Here is a 22178-nt window from a genome sequence, read left to right on the forward strand (position 1 = left end):
AAACACTGTGCTACCGTGCCGCAAATGTACAATATATACAATTAGAGTGGGGGGATGAGTGGATATCAGTGTCTTTGTGGAGCTTTGATAGCATTGTCGATGTCTGTCTGATCAGTAGAAGCATGCTTGGTATTGCTGCCATGTTCATCTATTTTGTGCAATGTGTCTTTAAAATGCCTGAACAATGAATGAAAAAAAAAAAAAAAAACATTCACAAAGCTTCATCAAAATCTTTGCCCACGCTGAACTCTTTTTGTGACGAATACTTTTGGGTAGCAGTTCTGTCTCCGTCCCATGGGCAGAAGGGGATGTACCGTACCCAAGAATGCGATGAGAGACGGGAGCTTATCCCAAATGGAAGGTCATACACCTGTGAAGATTTGCCGGCCTCTTCTGTATTCTCCTGCTCCAGACATAAAAGACCACGCTCTCGCTTCGTGCCTGGGAAAATCACCAATGCACACAAAACATTACCACAGGCCAGCAAAGAAAAAATGCTTAAATGATTGAATTACATCGCAAACAATACCCAATGCTATATTGGTATGGGAGAGTATAAGAGGAACACAATAGGGAGCCAAGATGTGCTGAGAAAGTGCTTTGTGGCTCGAGGGCACAATTCAAGGCGATGGCGCAGCTTTATAAGATTAGTGAGAGATATCAAGGCTATAAACATATGGCTTACCGGGAATTGTGTTATCGAGAAAGCATCCGAAGAACCCTCCGATGAACATGTGCGTGGTCAATAAAATCTGCAGCACTTGATCCAATTCTTTAACTCCTGTATTTCAGCATAAACATATCAAACAAAGTCATGGGGAAGTGACGATATCAGAAACGACAAAATAAATAGTTATCCAGACACTTTTCAGTATCAAGTTTCATTCTAAATGGTGGAATGCTGCTACTACTGCCCTGAGGCACATTGACCAGATGAGGGATCATTATAAATCCAGTTTTTGGATTATGATTAAAGTGACAATTGTGAGCATTGTGTCTTTAAATGTTTCCTCCATTGACCGACACATGCACTTTAAATTATTTTCATTCATCCTGGTAAACTAGATCGAACCAAGGCCTTTTTGCTGTGAGGCAAGAGTGCGAACTGCTGTACCACTAGGCTGCCTATTTTTAGGAATCCCACAGATACAATAGACTGTCATTCCTCAATCCTCCCCATTTACATTAATAACACCATTCGAGAGAGAATCCATGATGGCGTTCCATAAAAGGACAAAAAGGCGGGAAACTCAGATCTGCAACAAGTCTGCTCCATAGACTGCAAAAAAATAATGAACAGTGTCTGCTCACTCCTCCCCGGTTGCGTTAAAGCAGTACTAAGTAACTCTTGCCCCTTGAGGCCATAAGCGACACTGCAGGTGTCGTAGCAAGTTGCGATTTTTTAACTTATTAATTGTCCGTGAGAATAAATACTACGCTGACAGAAAAGACAAAAAGACAGAGGGGTATTGTACATTCAATTACACAATGGAAATATTATTTTTTTCACTCAAACTTGGCTGTAAATACTGTTTAAATTTGTGCAAGCCCGCAGTTAGCTTTGCCTGTTAGCCTGTTAGCTTCTTCGTGATTCTATTAGTGTGTATTGGTTGCTCCGGTCCGGTGGCAGTCAAGCTACAATTGTGGTTTTCAGGCCAGAGACACCAGGGGGAGATGAAAGACCCTCCAATCATCCCAGTAACACTTGTATTACCCCCAGAGGGACTACGGCAAGGATTTATTAAGGTAAACAAGTTACTTAGTATTGCTTTAACTATCTCTGTCCAGGGTGCTAAACTCTGGAACTCTTTGCCTCCTGACCTGAAACAGGACTTAGATCTGGGAGCTTTTTTTAAATGAACTAAAGCGTATTTTAAAAAGAAATCAAGTCTGCAATCATTTTCAGTTTGCACTCAAATGCACTTCCTTTGTGTAATGTCAGAATTAATTAATTAATGTTTCTGTAAATGTATTTTTTGTACTTTCTGTGTGCATTTGAAAGGCCCTTCTAGGGACAGACATTACAAATTAGCCTTGGCTATAAATGTTGTAGTGTGGTACATGTTTATTGTTCACACATGTCCCTATCAAATAAATGGATAAATAAATAAAATCACATTTGAAAGGGAATCCATGCTGATTTAAAGACTCCTCCTAATGTGCTCCTATTGAGCATGTTCCTAAAAAGGGCATAAAGGCAGGATCTTCCCTGTGGACTCGTGGAGTTCTACAACCTCATAAAGCCACAATAAAAATTGTTCAATGAGACAATAGTACTACAATTATCATGTTATGGAGCTTGATCCATTTATAATGAGTCGAGTAAAACAAAAAGGTACCTGTTTGTAAAGCGTTTGGGTTCTTCAGTATCCAATTGGGAATAGTCAGCGCAGAGAACATGGAGAAGCCAAAGATGAATATATTCCTTGAAGAGTTCATATCTGTGGTCTAAAAATGGAAACCGGCTCCACTGAAATACATGATCCCATAACTCTTGAATGTTTTATGATAGTGTTGTTTACCTGCAGATTAGAAATGCCAGCTGCTCCTATGACCCCAAACATAATTAAAAACATCCCTCCGATCACAGGGGTGGGGATGGTTGTAAAGATGGCGCCGATCTTTCCCAGCATCCCCAGGACTATCATGACTAATCCACTCAGGAGGATCACAGCCCGGCTCCCCACCTGTTCATAAAGAAGGCAGATGTGTGAATGTGTGAATTGAAATTGTCCACAACTTTAAAGGTGTGTTCCCCCAGATCTGATGATGGGTCCCTGGCCACTGCTCATGACAGGCCTTCACAGCATTAAAGGGTGAGTCAAGAAAAAGAAGAGGAGAAAAAGTAAAAATAGAAGAAGAAGTGGAAGAGGAAGAAGTGGAAGTAAAAGTTAGGAAGGCAGTGCTTATTTTTCTTGTTTCCCTCATCTTTACTGGCTCACTGTGTCCTGATGCACTCACAGTTCATGATGTATACGGAATGCGGTTGTACGAGTCTCTTTTTATTGTTTTTATCACCAGAGAACAGCGAACAGAATTGCCCTTTGAGATAAATAAAGTTGTTTGATTTGAATTGATTTGAGTAAGAAGAAGAAGAAGATGAATAGTCGAGAGGGAGAAGAAGAAGTAGAAGAAGAAGAGTCAAGAGGAAGAAGAGGAGTCAAGAGGAAGAAGTAGAAGAAGAGTCTAGGGGAAGAAGAGGAGTCAAGAGAAAGAAGTAAAAGAAGTAGTAGAAGAAGAGTCAAGAGGAAGAAGAGGAGTCAAGAGGGAGAAGAGTCAAGAGAAATAAGTAAAAGAAGTAGTAGAAGAAGAGTCAAGAGGAAGAAGAGGAGTCAAGAGGAAGAAGTAGGAGAGTCTAGAGAAAGAAGAGGGGTCAAGAGGAAGAAGAGTCAAGAGGAAGAAGAGTCAAGAGGAAGAAGTAGAAGAAGAGTCTAGGGGAAGAAGAGGAGTCAAGAGAAAGAAGTAAAAGAAGTAGTAGAAGAAGAGTCAAGAGAAAGAAGTAAAAGAAGTAGAAGAAGAGTCAAGAAGAAGAAGAGGAGTCAAGAGGGAGAAGAGTCAAGAGAAAGAAGTAAAAGAAGTAGTAGAAGAAGAAGAGTCAAGAGGAAGAAGAGGAGTCAAGAAGAAGAAGTAGAAGAAGTAGTAGAAGAAGAAGAGTCAAGAGGAAGAAGAGGAGTCAAGAGGAAGAAGAGTGGGCAAGAGGAAGAAGAAGTAGAAGAAGGGTCTCGAGGAAGAAGAGGAGTCAAGAGAAAGAAGTAAAAGAAGAAGAAGAAGCAGAGTCAAGAGGGAGAAGAATATTCAAGAGGAAGAACAAAAAGAAGTAGAAGAAGAAGTAGATGAAGAGTTGAGAGGAAGAAGAAGATGAGAACGAAGAGGAGGGAGAGGAAGAAGAAGATGTCAAGTGGAAGAACATATTTACACTTCATACCTTAGTGATACCCAGTGCAGCTATATTCTCACTGAAGGATGTGGTGCCGTTTCCCGTCCCGAAGGCCCCCGCCAGCAGAGAGCCCAGCCCCTCGATGCCGATGCCCCGGTTGATGGCATGTTTGGGAGGAGGAGGAGCTCCGGACAGCCTGGCACATGAATGGTAATCCCCCACAGACTCTGCCATGGAGCACACGATCCCAGCCATCATGCCAAACACCCCCGCCAGGCTCACGGTCGGCACGCCCCACTGACCTGAATGAGGAACAGCTCACACAATAAAGGAAAGTTGATCTTTTGGCTGAGTGTCCAGTAAGGAAGCCCTTACCAGGATATGGGAAGTTGAACCAAGCCGCTCGCCCTATAACATTTCCCTTCACATCAGTGCGAGCCAAGTAGCCGTATCTGTCCGGGTCAGAGGGCAGGACGTCGTAGATGGTGAGGAGGTAACACACAAGCCACGAGACCATGATGCCCAGCAGAATCTAGGCAATATTTATGATTAGAAGCATCACATTGACAAATACAGAGTAAGAACTGACATATTAGGCCATTTTGTGCTATTATAAATCAGGAATATCACAGTAAAAGTCTTCTCATCCCAGTAAAAGAGCCAATCGCGTCAAAGCTACTCAATATAAGATTAATATTTCTGATTTGAAGTCATTCCTGTAGACCTGTGTCATGCTGTGTGATACTTACAGGCATGATCTGGAAAATGTAGAACCTGGAGATGTGCAGTTTCTGGACTTTGTTGTACGAGGGGACGGGCAGCGGGACCCGACAGAGATACTGCGAGAACAGGACAATCAGCGCCGTGGTCCTGTCGATGGATGAGTAAGAAACAAGATCAAATATTTATTAGTCCAAAAATGAATAGTGTCAAAGCAACACTTTTAGAAGTCTTAAACCAAAATGGACACGATTATGTTGTGATTCCAAACTAACCAAGCTAAGAATGATTATTAGTTCAATCCTTGCTACTAGACATGTATCTGGCCATAGATTTTAGTTGGTCAAGAGGGCTGCTAGTAAAAGATCATGAAACCAATGAATACTGTATTGAGAAGATGCCATCTTTGATTGAAATGGACAAATCTGACCTTCTTTTGGAATTCAAATGTTCCCTAAAAGAGGACAAATAAAACATCCTGCAATAGTGGATCAGACAAAGCAAAGTTCTGGGGATGCAAAGAAGTCTTAAGAAGAAACATCAAACTTCCACTGGAGATAAGGAAGCTTCGATGTGTTTTCATTAATGGCTGTAAGGCGCAGCAGTTCAACAACAACATAAAGAAAATTCTACGAATACACTTGACGCAAAGAGCGACCGACTATGAAGTGTTCGCTACAAGTGGCTCAGAACAAAGACTTGTGTCGGCCAACCTTCAGGTCAAAGAAGCTTCATCTGAATCAACCCAATTTTCAAACAAAGGTTCTGTGAAATGTTATGATGTGACGTGATGAACACCACCTAAGCAGAATGGTCCAAAGTTGAACTCAAGCCTTAAACTATTAGGACAACAAATGAGTGACCAGTGGGAGTTCATCTCTGGACACCAGAACAGGAACATTTGGACCGACAACCAATTTAGCCACCAGCTGCTGTCAGAATCCATTTCACCAATTGACTTCGCTCCAGTGGAGACTCTATCTCGCCACTGTGCATATTCGGTATTAATTTGAAGCAGCAAAAAACTAGACTTTCCTTTCTACATTCAACCCATAGTTAATGTCTCAACTGTGTGTCATATTAGTCATGTGAGCCTTATTATGCTTTCTGTGAGCATTGAGTAATAATCAAGTCAAGCACATTTTGATCGCAATCATGCACACTTTGTTGTTTAGGAAAAGCTACATTGATTCAAAGTTTTGGCAGCCAGCCTCGTGCAAGCTTCAAAGATTGGTCAAGCACATGTGGAATCTTGTGGTGGGACCTGGTTAAAATCTGTCATCGAGTTGATTATGTCCTTTGTTATATATTCTTAGAAGTATATTTTACATGTTTCCTCATGCTTACTTGTTTAAAGTCAAGATGTGAGGCCTGTGTGATCATTTCAAACCAGAGAAATGGAGAATGATCTTTTTAAATATGTTTATGTGGCTTAACTGAGTGAATAAACAAGTTTGACAGAAAATAGTTTTGGCTTTACGCAGGGTTTGTTTCTAAGCAACGTCTTGCAGAAAAAAGGCAACAGAAAAAGTGTCTGTGCCGCTAAAGTAAAGTGTAGTCAATTTCAATCAATATCTTTTATCACATTAAACCGTATGTACCATATTTTCAGGACTATAAGTCGCACCAGCCTGGGCAACTACCTGGGCATGGAGGCGTAACTGCACCGTCGACAAGCCTCTCCCGGCAGCACACATTTGTGAACTCGTTCCTCTAGCTGTGGCCATCTAGCTTTTAGCTCACAATATTAGCTTTTTTTGTTTTCTTCATTGCAGTAAGAGTAACCTCTGCTTTTTGCCAGTCCCTCACAAGTGTCTCGCTCACTCCAAACTTTCTTTCTGCGGCTTGAGTTTTTTTTTTTTAAACTGCAGTAGTACAGGAGTAGCAGATACTGGTACACAAGCATAGAGCACCCTCTAGTGGCTGTCAGTGTGAAAAAAACAAACATTGTGGGACTGTATATTTGGATATATAAGTCGCACTTGAGTGTAAGTCGCACCCCAAGCCAAACGTGAGACTTATAGTCACAAAGTCTTATATGGGGCAACAGTGGCACAGATGGTAGAGCGGGGTCGTCTCATGATCAGAAGGTCGGGGTTCGAATTGCACCTCCTGAAGGTGCACACTGTCGTTGTGTGTCGTTGTGTGGGCAAGACACTTCACCCACATTGCCCCGAGTGTCTGCGTACATTGGTGTATGAATGAGAGCATGAATGGGTGAGTGGATCCTTGCTGTAAAGCGCTTTGAGTGCCTAATGTAGGTGGAAAAGCGCTATATAAGTTGAGACCATTTACTATTTATAGTCCAGAACATACGGTACTTAATCAATCGGAATTAATCCCTAGGGAAATCACAACTCCAGGTAAGGTTTTGACAAGATAACAATGCTGTAACATGGTAAAAAAAAAAAAGAAAAAGAAAGTTGAATAAGCCTTAAATCATTTGAACTGTGACTTGTCAGTGCATAGCCTTGATCCATTTCCTGGTTGTATTGAAGGTTCATAGTGAGAACCTTTGTAAGTGAAATAGTCAAAGTGTTGTTGGAATAAGAACAGGTAATACTACATAAAATATTTAATTTATCAAGTTCTGATAGGTAAAACATCAGTCAAAACTAGAGAAATGAAGATCTTAGCATAAACAGATATTGGTTATAGTACCTACATTGCTGAGATGCCCCAGTGGCTCCCCGCTTTGTCTCCGGCTGAATCGTAAAGGGAAAAGCCGATGAGAGTGACCGTGGGCGCGATTGTTAAAGGTCCAATGAATCTCATGAGGAAACCGATCAGACCCGAGAAGCCCACCACGATCTGCAGCACCGAGGCCACCATGATGGAGCCCTGCAGCTGCAAAGAGACAGAAAGAACAAAACAGATATTATATTGAAGGAGAACTGAGTTTACATAAAGTGTTTTTTTTTAGTTAAGTCTCATATCAAATATTCAAGAATGGGAAAGTTTTATATGGTGTTGTGACGTTTCTGCACCTTTGAGCAGCTCTTTGATGTGAAAGGTCGAATTGTATCTCATTTTCAAAGAGAGACGGATCTTTGTATGTCTCTGGTAAATGCAACTTTGCACAAATTGAGAAAACATGAAAAAGGAGAGGAGCAGGGCAGAAACCAGGAGTGGAAGGTTATTGCTCAAAAGCTGATAAGGCAGGTGAAGCTTCTTTTCATGAATTGTGGCACAAAGTTTTATTTCCATGAGACACGCGTTTCAAAGGTTAAAATGGATCCTGGTTAAAGCATTTGGAGTTTTAATCGAAATGCACTTTTGCGCAAATTCATTCCCAGACATTGAGTTTTCTGGTTGCCTTCTTTAAACCAATCATTATAGAAATGAGCCAGTCTTTTTAAATAAACGGATTCCAAAGATCCAGCTCCCATGAAAGAACCATTAATCCCTTAACGCATGCAACGGTAAACATTTTCAATCTTGTATCTGCTTTGGCAAGACACTTCTAGATAGTTTTCGTGTGGTGGATCTGCGGATGAATCTCTGCCTACAGGGACTGGACAAGAACTAAAGCTCCAACAAGGACTGTACGTTCTTCTGTGGTCTTGGCCCGTCTGCTGAAGGACTCCTATTGGCCCCGGGTCTATGTAACTTTATATTATCCATTCATGGAAATTGATCTTTCCTTCAGTGGTTCTCCCTGTGGTTTCTTTTTTCTCCCACTGGGTTTTTGAGTTTTTCCTTGCCGTGTCGGAGAGTCTAAGGTCAGGGGACACCCATGTGGCTCGTCAACACCTGCTGCCAATGTTTATTTGTAATATGTTTGCCTGGATACTTAATTTGCCTGAACTTTACATTGTCTTCTTCATTGTTTTGTTTTATTATTTTAATATAACGCAGTCCTGTGAGGCAACTCCTATTGTGATTTTGGGCTGTGATATTGGGCTATATAAAACAAGGCAAGGCATGTTGTTTTTATCGCACATTTCATACACAAGGTAGCGCAATTGATTGATTGATTGATTGACCGTCTTAGAAGTCAAAGCACTGAGTGTCATGCTAACTTGGAACGGCTTTTGATGCACTATTTAAGTAGGTAGGTGCTTTATTTTATTGTGTTCAGGTGTTAGTCCTGAGCCGCTTTGACCGCAGCACCCAGAGGAAACCTGGTGCGTTCAGAGCGTGGTGTCCTGCACTGATCAGCTCCTGCTGCTCCCTCCTCTCCACAACAGTCTCACTCCATCTTCTTCTCGTTTTTCCCTTTTTTGTTTCCTGTAGTGCCTCTTGTGAGAACCCCACTGTGCTACAGGTGTTACTCAAGTGAAACAAAAGTCTGGGCTACATTTCTACAGATTTATATGTTGAATAAACAAAATAACAGAAGAGTGCCTTGAAATGGTTTGTTCCATATTGTATTTATTTTTTCTGGAGAAAAGCATCTACAATCTTGGCAAATGTCACTCTTATGTTTAGACAGTGCATCACCACACACTGCCCTTTAAAGGACGTCAATGAAAACTGCAGCAGCTGACGTATCGCAACAACTTTTATCTTTTTTATTATTGCTATCTCATGCTGTAAACCATAAACAGATCTCTTATCTGACGTTAGTGACCGGTAAACTTACAGTTTGTAAACGGCTCTGCCACACCTCGATAAAAACAGGAGAGGACGTGTTTACGAGGCTGGCGTTCTGTGTCCAAGCCGGGCACTCGAACTCAGGCAGGGACAGCAGGGCCATGGCGGGGGTCACCAGGGAGAAGGTGCCCCCCTGGAGAATGGGCAGTCTGAAGTGAAAGAGCAAACAACAACAATAGATCAAAATATGAATCTTAACAACTGGTTGGATTCACACTCAAGAATTTGATCATTTTATAGATGGAGTATATGGCTGCATGAGTTATAAAATAAAAAAAAACTCCAATTATAAAATGCTGAAACGTTGAACTGTTAGCAGTGTCAATTTTCTTAGTAAAATTAGACTATAACTTAATTAAAATGTGTTGACAAGACTAAAACTGTCACTGAAATGTCCAGATATTTTCACCGACTAAAATATGACTAAATAAAAATGAAAACAAAAAAGAGACTAAAATCATCAAAACTTCCAATAACAGTTTAAAAGAGCCTCATATCAGTTCATCCACTGCCCAAGGAACAGGTCTGAGCCTTGTTTATGTGGAGAACAAACATGGAAGAGCACCTTGATTAAAGGGGCTAGATGCAAGTTAGCCATTGTATACTCACTACTGCCACCTCAGGTCTTACGTGTAACTGCAACTTCTACATTAAGCTCGTGCATGACGGCACTTCGGGCCCGAATTAACACCTTTTTGAGTGACAGTGCAGGATTTTAGAGGCAGTTGTGGTGAACAGGTCACGCCTCATTCTACACATTTGGACATTGTTGGAACATGTAGGGGGAGGAAAATACTTCTACTACATTTACTATACTACATTTTTAAACTCTGTATAGTCCCTTTAAATATGATTATAATAAATATTATAAATGCAAAGTTGACTAAATCAATCTTAGATTCAGTCGACTAAATGCAATTTTAGTCAATTTAAACTAGCCTAAAATTGAGAATTATTTGACTAAATCTTGACTTAAACTAAATTACAGTTTTCATCAGAAGACTAAAAATAAAAATAAAATATGTTGATTGATTGTTAGGGTACAAGTCCACAAACCTGCCCCATAAGGCCTAAACATAATTCACCATGTGGCCATGTTTTCAAATAATTCCACTTTTTAAAAATCTTAAATTATGCTGATAGACAATACGTTTTTCCATGTGAACTAAAACCTAATAATGACATACATTATGCATAAATGGGTCCAAACATCTGCAGCATGATAGTAAAAGGGAAAAGTCTATAGTATTTCAGCTTCCCTGCATTTCAATCAGTGGGGTTCTTGTAATGTTATGACATTTGACCATTTTAGTGCTCATTGATACTACGATGTGTGAAAAGCCCTCACCGGACGCCCAGAGTGACCTGCAGCACAGTGATGAGTCCAGACACAAAGAAGATGCAGTTGATGAGTCTGCCCTGGGTCAGACTGTCGTGCTGCAGACACAGCCGCTCCGACAGGAGGAGAGGGATCGAGATGTTGGCTCCAAACGCAGTCAGGTAGTGCTGAAACAAGAGCAAAAAGCTTTCACATTCAGTTTTTCATGTTTTGGAGTCATCATAGAGAACACATGGCATAAAGGGCTAAAATCAAAGTCAAGTTGTGGAGATTGTAGATCAGTTTCAGTGACATGACTTTTTCTGTTATGAACATCATTTTTAAACTAAAGACTTTTCACCGGTTTCACTTAATGGTAACACTTAATGCCACCCTGCCTTTCAGTCAGTGTTTCTATATTGTATTGTCTCCAATTAAGTGGACAAGAAGAGTAGTTCCCAATCTGGAGGACGGCTGGGCTGTGGGAGATCTTATTTGAGCAAATTATTATTATTTTTTGAAATTAATTAATTAATTTTTTTTTTTTTTTAGCAAATTAAATGGCAAAACAAAAACATAACTTATGACTGAGTCTGTTTATTTGTTGTATTCATTCATGACGCCAAACTCATCTATGGCCTCCGCAATCACATGACGAGGTGAGTAAAGTGTCAATGCTCAAATATGCAATGACAATGTGCAGTACTGATTGAACAGACTCTCTTAAAGTGATTGAAAAACATACCTGAAAGGCTAGGAATATGCAGAGGTACCACGGGGGGACATCGGTGACACAGTACGTTGGTTTATTCCTGTCGCTCTCCTCCGATTCACTCCATGGTCTGTGTTTCCCTGTGGCCTCATCACTGACGGGCTCATCCATCTGCAATGACATGCAGACCACATACAACCCTGACACAGACCCGCACAGAACAGCCATAAAGTCAGCACTGAGCATCGACAAGGCTAGTATTATATTACTATGTCTAATGTTGTTGATTTGACTAAAGAAAAGTTTGCTCTTCTACCAACGAGAAACTTTAAGGGAGATTTGCTGGACTGAAGACCAAACGCAATAACAACATCAAGTGGAAACAGAAAACAGTTTATCCAGTGATGTGCAAATGACTGAACTGCCTTGAAGCACAAAGCGTTTGCTGCTTCTGGGTTTTTACTCAACTTTCTCTCATTTACATATTAAATTTGGGCTCCTAATACGATAATTCAGGCAATTTTAAATAGCAAACTTTAATATATAATTAGCACCTATCTTACTACAATAGCACAACAAGCATAATCTGTGGTGCCAATACATTTTATTCGTACTCACCTCAAATGCACGGTTGTCACGTCCTTCATTTTCCATTTAAAAATCCTCTGCAGTTCGACCGATGGCTGATGTGAGGAGTCGAGTGCTTGTTCTACTTTCTGTGCCACGTCTTGCACTGACTCGCATTTCAAACCCCACCAACACTCAGGTTAAACTTTACCCAAGTCTTATCATGTAGTGGAAGTGTTAATCATTCCGAGCTCATTTAGTGGACATGCCGATATGTACAGTAGTACATACCGACATGTACAGAAGTACATACCGGCATGTACAGTAATACATACCGGCATGTATGTGCGCACAAAGACAAGACAGGTACGTATCAACTCTCCCAGTATATTCCTATGGCTCCAAACGGGGTGAAGTTAGAAGTGACCAAGCTCTTCCACAGGCACAAAGACCAGACAGGTACGTATCAACTCGTCTAAGCTCAGGTAAGAACATATCACAGTATGGAAAAAACCTTAAACTATTCCTTTAAGTTGGGCCAGGCAGTTTAGTATTAGCTAAAGTTCATAGAAAGGGCGCACACAGTGGTAAAGCGGCGAGCAGGTGGTGAATTAGTGAGTCTATATTGCTCTACGAGGTGAATGAGTCACCAGTGGACTTCAGAACAGTTTTAATAAGGCAGAATCAAAACACAAAGTCTTCCACAGGCCAAAGCTTTGTAACAATATGTTTGTGTTGGCTCTGAGTCCAACAGGAGTTTAGTTTCAGATGTGAACCAGATGTGAATACACAGAAATGACAGAATTCACTTGACCCTCACATTCACAAGTTAAAACGTGGAACAACAGCACCAAGGACTGAACAATGCAAAATGAGTTGATCAAACATATGGAACAACAAAGTCGGAGTGTCACAAAACATCATGAATATGTGAGTCCACACGTTGCTTTTTCTTTGATGGGTTATTGTGGATTTCAGTCTTATCTCCGTCCCATGGGCAGATGGGGACGTAGCGTAACCACGAATGCGACGAGAGGATGGCGCTTATCCCGAATGGAAGCCCGTACACCTCTGCAGATGCGCCTTCTTCTTCAGCGTTTTCCAGATTTAAAATGCCACGTTCTCTCTTCGTTCCTGTGAAAACCAAGGATAATCAAAGCCAGGACATTCTTGCTGTGAGTGTCAGGCATAACTCAAGAGGATAAAAACGGGCGTACCGGGAATAGTGTTGTCGAGAAAGCATCCGAGGAACCCCCCGATGAACATATGTGTGGTCAATAAAATCTGCAGCACCTGGTCCAACCCTCTCAACCCTGCATTTCAACATAAACATCAGGAGGAGACAAAAATATAGAGTTGTTGAGGATCTTTACATTACTTCTGTAGGTTTTTAGTTGAGAACGTAAGACTTTTACTCCACTACAGTTGAAATATAAATATGATACTTTCTACTATATAAATGCTCCAAATCAAAAGGATAAAAGTTTGATGTGCACATGTTTTGTTCTGTTTATTTGCCTTATATAAAGTACACTCCTGAACAGTGGGCGGCGCTGTGCAGATGCTCTGTCAAAGTCACTGGATCACCACAAGGACGAAGATTTGTCCCTCTGGTTTAGGACGTGCTGCTGTACAAGTGGGGAATTTGGGCACAGTCTTCTCATTTTTGAAGCCGCAAAAAACTTTACTTATTATTCACAGCTACTCTGAATACTCAAGTCTCTTCAATAGCAAGTACTTTCACTCAAGGAATTTATTTTTAGCAAGCAGCATTTGACCAGGGGTATTTGCTCTTTAAGTATCTGACCACCTCCGGACAAAAGCAGAATGATCTTTCAGTCCAGCCAACTTAAACACTGGGTTATCAATCATATTTTTGAAGAGTACATTTCTTTTGTAACCTTAAGCCATTATGTTGTAAATAACAGACCACTGTTTGTATCTAAATATGGTGTATATTTTTTATCAATTTCTTCATACTTCACAAGACGCGAGAACTTCTTGTTCTTTCACCCTGAGCTGCAGAACAAAATGAAGTCACTTTTGCCTTGTTGCCATGGAACTATTGTCAGTTACAAAATGTTTCCATGACAACAAGGCAAAAGTGACTTCATATTGTTCTGCAGCTCAGGGTGAAAGAACAAGAAGTTCTTGCGTGTTGTGAAGTATGAATGAGCCTTTAGCGCACACTTGCCTCTGAATCTCACGGTTTGAAAAAGAGAAAGACAGAAGCGCTTCCCGGACATCCACAGAGTGTAATTAAAAAGCCAGAGGGACTAATTTGTTGTGTACCGCTATAATACATCACTGATAAACAGTCCAGCACATCTGTTTACAATGGGTTGAATAAAGCAGTACCTGTATCTATAGCGTGTGGGTTCTTCCGTACCCAATTGGGAATAGTCAGTGCCGAGAACACGGAGAAGCCAAAAATGAAGATATTCCTTGAAGAGTTCATATCTGTGGTCTAGAATCGGAAAGCGAGTCCATGAATCTGCAATATTTCATGATGGTTTCTCCTGTTGTTTACCTGCAGATTGGAAATGCCAGCTGCTCCGATGACACCGAACATGATTAAAAACATGCCTCCGATCACAGGGGAGGGGATGGTTGAAAAGATTGCGCCGATCTTTCCCAGGATTCCCATTAAAATCATGACAAATCCACTCATGAGGATCACTCTTCGACTCCCCACCTGTTATGCACAGAATATTAGAAAAATAAGGTTGATTTGTCCAGGCAATTGTACTTGGTTCAAGTCCCGGCTCCGATAATTAGCTGAATTCCTCTCCCTGCTTTTCGTCTCCTTTACCCTGTCCCGCCCCTATACCCACTAAAGCCTAATAACTCACTCATTCATTCTTACCTTCGTGATACCCAGTGCGCCTATATTCTCACTAAAAGATGTGGTGCCGTTTCCCGTCCCGAAGGCCCCCGCCAGCAGAGAGCCCAGCCCCTCGATGCTGATGCCCCGGTTGATGGCGTGCTTGGGGGGAGGAGGAGCCCCAGACAGCCTGGCACATGAATGGTAGTCCCCCACAGACTCTGCCATGGAGCACACGATCCCAGCCATCATGCCAAACACCCCTGGCAGGCTCACGGTCGGCACGCCCCACTGACCTGAATGAAGAACACAACAAAAGAAAGTTGATCTTTTCTGAGTGTCCAGTGTAAAAAAAGAAAGAAAAAACCTTACCTGGATATGGGAAGTTGAACCAAGCCGCTCGCCCTACAACATCTCCCTTCACATCAGTGCGAGCCATGTGGCCATAGCTGGCCGGGTCAGAGGGCAGGACGTTGTAGATGGTGAGGAGGTAACACACAAGCCACGAGACCATGATGCCCAGCAGAATCTAGGCCATATCAGAAGCATTATTAGCCTATTTACAAATAATCCTAATCTGTACAGAAGCAAGTGTAGATTACTGGTATAGTGTCACTGTGGCCTTGGGCGGCATGGTGGTACAGCGGTTAACATTAGCCTGGCTTCACATTTGGAGATAGTTCCCCAGTGGCATTGAAGGATAAAGATAACAGTGACTTCCTGGTTTGAGTGAGAGGTTGATGGTGTTCGAAGGGACTGATGGCTCAGAACAAAAGATACCTATTGTTGTCCGCCACAACTTTGAGTGATATTCCAATGTTTTTTCTTCCATTCTTAGCACCATGGTGGCTTTACAATGCTCCTCCTGCTTACTATCAAGAAATGCATGCTTTACTTTTCGATCATTTGTGAAGTTTATATTCTTCTTCCGTAAGAGCACATCTGCCGAAGCTTCAACAACACATGGTTTCGGCCTCACACTCTGTTTTTCCTTTACAGCAGCTAGTGGAGCGAAGGGAGGGATTAAGGGACAGAATATTTTAGATTATTAACTCATCAGCATTTTCTTACTACCAAAATGTATTCCAGTGATCGACATGTGTTTATTACATGCGATTATTACGAAATAACTGCAAAAAGCAAAGCAAACTGCAGTGTAACAGAATGACCTTGTAAAGTGCAATACAATGTTAATGTAGCATGTGAGGGTGACCTATGCCCTATCGCCATGGTTACCGCATACCAAGAGATGAGCAAAACCCCCACTCCAAGACACACAACATTTGGTGGTCAGGAATTTCCTTAACTTCCGGTCCTAACTGTGAATGATTAATTGGTCAGAACTAACAAACACAGTTGAGGACAATGAAGACTGTGATGGACCTATCTGTCTATCTAGGACTCTTTATTGACCTTCGAATTGGCCAAAACTGAATCTCAAACATCCGATTTTAGTAATAAGCCAGTTCTTTAATTCATGGACAGTGAGAATGAACTCAACCAATCTGTTCTAATGATGAATTCTTTTCCAAGGTCAACAACGATACAATGTACATAATATCGAAATGCCGATTCTGCATTTGTAAAGTTTGTGAAGTTTGTTAATGTGTTTTTTTTTTCAATAGAAATGTATTTCTTGAATCACATTCCTTTAAGACTTCCTGTCCCTTCCTCCCATCCCACTATAAGTTGTGCCGAGTATATGTGTCGAGTTACGGACTGAATCGATTGGTCAAGTCCCGCTGCAACAAAGGGGCCGACCCGGTATAAAGAACGGGTACAGGAAGCAGTTCCCTCAGTTGCAGTTTGAGTTCCGGTTCCAGTTTTCATGCAAGAGGTTCATCCAGAGAGACGGCAGGAAGGGAGCACATGGTGACATCTCCCGCCGAACTCTGACCGCTTTTTGTCTCAGATGGACCACAAGAATCTTTAAGTTTGAGCCCATCATTTGACGTGATTTGTAGCTTCTTTTAAGAACATTTGCATTTTTCCTACAAGACAACAACATTTTTGATCGTTGAGCTTTCAGCGCATCCATTTTGAGTCTAGCTTGTCAAGCTAAACGCCCAAGGCCCAGAGGAGCTGGAGACAGGCCCCTGCCTCGCCTGCATCAGCTCGAGATCGCCACCCGAGAGACCACGACCAAAGGCCGTCGGACGCCAGCCCGTTGGAACGCCGGACCACAGTTGGCGTGGAAAACCTTTCTCTCGTGGTCGTAAGCGCATCTCACAGACCTGGCTCAATAAGACTCACATAACTTCTACGCCAACCACCTTAACTTCACTTACTGACTTTCAGATACAATTTTAGAACATTTTATCTGAGTATTCATTCTGTAAGCCTTCTAAGTCATCCTGTTTGCACTTTAATATTTAATGCCGTCTGTTAATTGATTTTGATCATTAAACCTCCATAAACCACAGTTTGCTTTGGTAATGTCTGTGTTCATTATTTCAGACTAACGGTCAATGTGTATCGTTCAAGAACTTACTTCCTTCAGATAAATCTGTAGTTTAGCCTCCTATTCTTACTTAAGCTTTTTCGAACTGGTGCCCCGTTCAAATTTAAGGCTAATCTACCAACCTATTAATTAATTAATAAACAATTAATTGATTAATAAACCCTCATACCCTACATTAATGTTGTTGATTCCTTTTTCTGCAGTGTGTGTGATACATACTGGCACAGTCTGGAAAATGAAGAACTTTGAAGTGTGCAGTTTCCGGACTCTGTTGTACGAGGGGACGGGCAGCGGGACCCGACAGAGATACTGCGAGAACAAGACTATCAGCACCGTGGTCCTGTCGATAGATGAGCGGAGGTAAGATCAGATAGTTGTTGTGGGAGTGAGGCTGTGGTACATACAGAGCCGAGATGCCCCAGTGGCTTCCCGCCTTGTCTCCGACCGCGTCGTATAGGGACAGGCCGATGAGAGTGACCGTGGGCGCGATTGTTAAAGGTCCAATGAATCTCATGAGGAAACCAATCAGACCCGAGAAGCCCACCACGATCTGCAGCACTGAGACCACCATGATGGAGCCCTGCAGCTGCAGAGAAACAGAGAGAAGCAGTATTGTTATAGGCAAAGGATGGTACACACAGCATGAAGGCAATGTTTTCAACCTCCTCAGTTAAATGTTGCTTCTTCAGACTGTAAACTATGAGTCAAGCTCTTTTGGGATTTTATGAGTGAATGCCAGAGTAAACTTACAATTCGTAGACGGCTCTGCCACACATCGATAAAAACGGGAGAGGATGTGTTTACGAGGCTGGCATTCTGTGTCCAAGCCGGGCACTCGAACTCAGGCAGGGACAGCAGGGCCATGGCGGGGGTCATCAGGGAGAAGGTGCCCCCCTGAAGAATAGGCAGCCTGCAGTAACACACAAAGTGAAATGCATATTAGTTCTTTACATATAGCTCAGTTCTGTGTGGTATGAGGGATAAGAACATTTAAAGAAGGTCTCAGCTAATTCAGTTAATGTTAGCTGTTTGTTTACTTTCTAAAAAACCTGGGTCTGTCATGGCTATTGTGGACCCTCTACAGTAAAAATCCTCTGAACCTCCAAAAACACAACAAAGATGTACAACAATATCCTGTGAAACAATGTGGAACACAGAAACTACAAATGCAGTTAGCAGAAAAAGGCAAAAAACTCAGCTGTACCGAGACAGAGGGAGGTTTCTGCTTGTTTATATGCCGCCATGACTTTTATTTTTATTGGACAACTTCATTTTTTGTCCCATTCCAATGTGGTGTAGGGACTTTTAATTACATATCCACATGAATTGCATATTGTTGCATTTAGGCCGTCATTTAGGTTTGACTCAATATGATTTTTAGTTTAGGAGATACGTTTTATAGACCTCTTTCCCACATTCCCAACACTTCAAAAATCGGAATGATAATCCAAATCTAAATGACAAAACCATAACCAGAAGGTGTCAAAGGTTCGATGGGTAGGATTTAGTAAGCCCTGGGTGCCGTTCAATATCGTGGACTTCTTGTAGGGTTTAGGTTGGTGCCACAATAAACACAAGAAGAAAGTTTAGGAAAAAAATAACCAAATGACATGTGGCCTGTGATAACATTTAACCATTTAAAGCGACTGACATAGCTAAACATTTCATTTGCAATTAATTTGATGAGCAACATTCCTTAAGGAACGGCTACAGAAACTGACCGGACTCCCAGAGTGACCTGCAGCACTGTGACGAGTCCAGACACAAAGAAGATGTTGTTGATGAGCCTCCCCTGGGTCAGACTGTCGTGCTGCAGACACAGCCGCTCCGACAGTAAGAGCGGGATTGTGATGTTGGCCCCGAACGCAGTCAAGTAGTGCTGAAACAAACAAGGAATTTAGAGAAAGCAAGGGATGTGTCTCTGAAAACCCCATTGCCTTTCCTCCCACTAATGCGCCCAGTAAGAAGTTCTGAATACACATTTTTTAAATGCTATATTGAATACCTGAAAGGCTAGAAAAATGCAGAGGTACCATGGCGGGACATCAGTGACACAGTAGGTGAGTTTATTCCTGTCTCTCTCCTCACGGCCCTTTGGACTGTGTTTCCCTGTGGCCTCATCACTGACGGACTCATCCATCTGTAATGACATGCAGACCACATACAACCCTGGCTTAGACGCAAACATGTACATAACAGCCATCGCAGAGGCATCACTGCAGACTGGTATATGCACCACAGAGGAAAGAAGACTTGGTAACACTTTAGTACAAGGCGTAACTACGGTGTACAACTATGGTGCACAAGGCAACATGCAAACTCCACACAGGAACCTGGGACCTTTGAGCAGTGAAGCACAAGTGCAAACTGCTGCGCCACCGTGTCGCCCATTATATATTAATGAACTCCACACATGCAAGATCATGTGTGGGTAAATTTGTTGCACCGTAGTCACAACTTGTACACTGTAGTTAAGCCTTGTCCATCTTAGTTACGTCTTGTACTACTTAGTTGCGCTTGCAATTACTTTCTTGTTACCTGTACCTACACGTGGAACTTCAACAAAGAATCATATCTCTGCGGCCCGGAAGCCTGTGGGTTCGGACAGTTTGCTGAATGTCTCTTCCTGCTCTTAACACCCTTTCACCCTGAACAGTAATAAAGCCCAACAAGCCACTACTGCCTCTATTTGATCCTACTATACTGTCTCTTTAGCACCGATTTTTAAACAGACTTTATCGAATAATTCCACAATGCATATACAAAATAGAATTATATGAACAAAAGGGTCCCTGATAAGTGTAGTAGGTAATTGTTTCCGAATCCTGCATGTTTTAACTGTGGCTAGTGAAATTGAAGGTGAAGTAGCAGTTATGTTTGGTGGAAATTTGAGTCCAACTTCTATGACTGCTACTACTACAACTACAGAATTTTCTAAAATCAATGACACTAAATCTCCACATTCACAGCCGGAAGAATCAAAAGTACAAGAAAATGTATCTAAAACACCCATATTTGATGGTGCCAAAATGAACGGAGATTACACTTTCATCTGTACTCACATGAAATGGACAGTTTTCAAAACCCACTGCAGACGGATATAGCTGATATGATGAGTCAAGTGCGACTCATATTTGTCTTTGAGCCTCTGTTTTTCTGCTGAAAACTTGATTCAGTCGGGGCAAAGTTCTCCCTAATCGTATCATTGTGTGCTTGTGTTAATCATTCACTGTAAACCCAAATGATTTCAGTGAGTTTCCACTGTCAAAATCACTCAGCTGTGCCATTCAAACTTTTATAACTAGGTGAGGACCTGGTGGATTCACTGAAACTCCCTCTCCTCACAGGGCTGGATGATCTTCCCTTTTGAAAAGTGTGAAAAAGGAGGAAACTTATAGCGATGGTCTTGATTAAGAACTTGAATTACTGAATTTGAAAGGTATAGTTTTCTTTAAAGAACGACCTGAGATGTATTTTCTGTTTTTTTAATTGCTTGTTTGGTTGCTCAGGTCCAGTTATTGACTTTTTTCCCCAGCTATTTCACCTGTGTGAGAATGCTTAATGCCGCTCAATCTACCAAAAGATAACAAAAAACACAGCGCCTTTATACCTTTCAGCGTGGAGGATTCCAGGAGGCAATGTCTTAATTCCAAGAAATGTTTGATTTAGCAACAGTTACTCTGATAAAGGAAGCGTACCCTGAAAACAGGAAGTGCGTGTCTAACTATGGACACCCCATTATGCAAGGATCAGATTTATTATGTTGCATTACTTTGAATTGCTTTATTTATCAACCAACTTATAAATCTAAATTAAAGGCATAGAACAAGGAGAATCCATACACTACCACTCATTTATTATAGCAAAACTTATAATTGGCATCTATGAACGCTTATTAAACTGTGGTGTCATGGCGACGTGTAAACAGGCAGTAACCTCCCTCTCTATCGGTACAGCTGCATTTGTTGCCTTTTTCTGCAAACTGCATTTGTGGTTTCTGTGTTGCACATTGTTTTGCTGGATACTTTTGTACCTCTATGCCGTGTTTTTGTGGAGTTCTTTTTTTTTTACTGCAGAGAGTCCATGATGGTGCTGAAGAAAGCAGCTTTATATTTCAGCTAAATCCATTTAAGACTTTCAAATTTCTTCCTCTGAGACAATGAAGCGGCACCCAGAGCCCCTACACCTGCTGCACAGTAGACAGAACAGTCTTCCTATGAACCATTGGAAAATTACTGCATTACTTTACATCCCACTCGACAGAGGAGTTTGGGAAAGTGTGACAAAGTGCAGCATGTAGCGGCTAATCCGCTAACTTAGCTTACTGCTACTGCTAACAACAACAACAACAACAACCCAATTTCATTCTAAATGATTGAAAACACAGCGAAAAGGTAAATAATTTGCCATCCATAAATCGTCATATTTTGATACAAAAAAAAACGGTTGTAGTAAGTTGCTAGCATGATAAATGGTAAGTGTAAATTTGGTGTCACTACAGTAAAAACTGTAGAAGGTATTGAAGATTATCCATAAATTGTCATATTTGTGCATAGATTTCAAAATAAAGGTCCAGACCTGAGAAGTAAAGGTTTTAGAAAGATGCTAGTTTAATTATTGATATCTGGTGCCAATTTAGTGTCACTACAGTCAAAACTGTAGAACCTATTGAAGAGAGTCCATGCATGGGCATATTTCTATAATAGAATACTATCTATACTAGAAGGTATTGAAGATTATCCATAAATTGCCATATTTATGTCATATAAAGGCTCAGACCTAAAAAATAAATAGTAAGTTGCTGGTATAATAATTAATAACTGGCACCAATTTAGTGGCACTAAATTCCAGACCTTTATTTTGAAATGTATGCATTTGTGCAACCTTTACTTTTTTGGATCCAGATCCAAAAAAGGTTGCAGTTAATTGCTATAATGATAATTGGTAACTAGAGTAAATTTAGTGCCATTACAGTAAAAAATATTGAAGATCATCCATAAAGTGTCATATTTGTGTATACATTTCAAAATAAAGGCCCAGACCTTAAAAGCAAATGGTGTAGAAAGTTGCTAGTAAAATAATTGGTAATTGGTGTAAATTTAG

At 41.3% G+C, this 22178-nt stretch overlaps 1 protein-coding gene across 1 annotated transcript; it reads right to left on the minus strand.

Moving 5' to 3' along the window:
* Positions 1–211: 211 nt before the first annotated feature.
* LOC306975066 (solute carrier family 23 member 1-like) lies at positions 212–20726 on the minus strand (the record flags this gene model as incomplete). Its single annotated transcript, XM_079572485.1, has 12 exons — positions 20686–20726; positions 19081–19215; positions 10542–10699; positions 9183–9342; positions 7263–7444; positions 4627–4747; positions 4253–4409; positions 3926–4179; positions 2523–2687; positions 2340–2448; positions 686–781; positions 212–441 (listed from the first exon to the last, which is right to left on the minus strand). The coding sequence occupies exons 2-12, from the start codon at positions 19213–19215 to the stop codon at positions 212–214; spliced, it is 1767 nt and encodes a 588-aa protein (XP_079428611.1). The 5' UTR covers positions 20686–20726.
* Positions 20727–22178: the final 1452 nt, after the last annotated feature.

The sequence above is a fragment of the Gobius niger genome (genome assembly GCF_951799975.1).
Source record: "Gobius niger genome assembly, chromosome: 15".
Taxonomy (NCBI): Eukaryota; Metazoa; Chordata; class Actinopteri; order Gobiiformes; family Gobiidae; genus Gobius; species Gobius niger.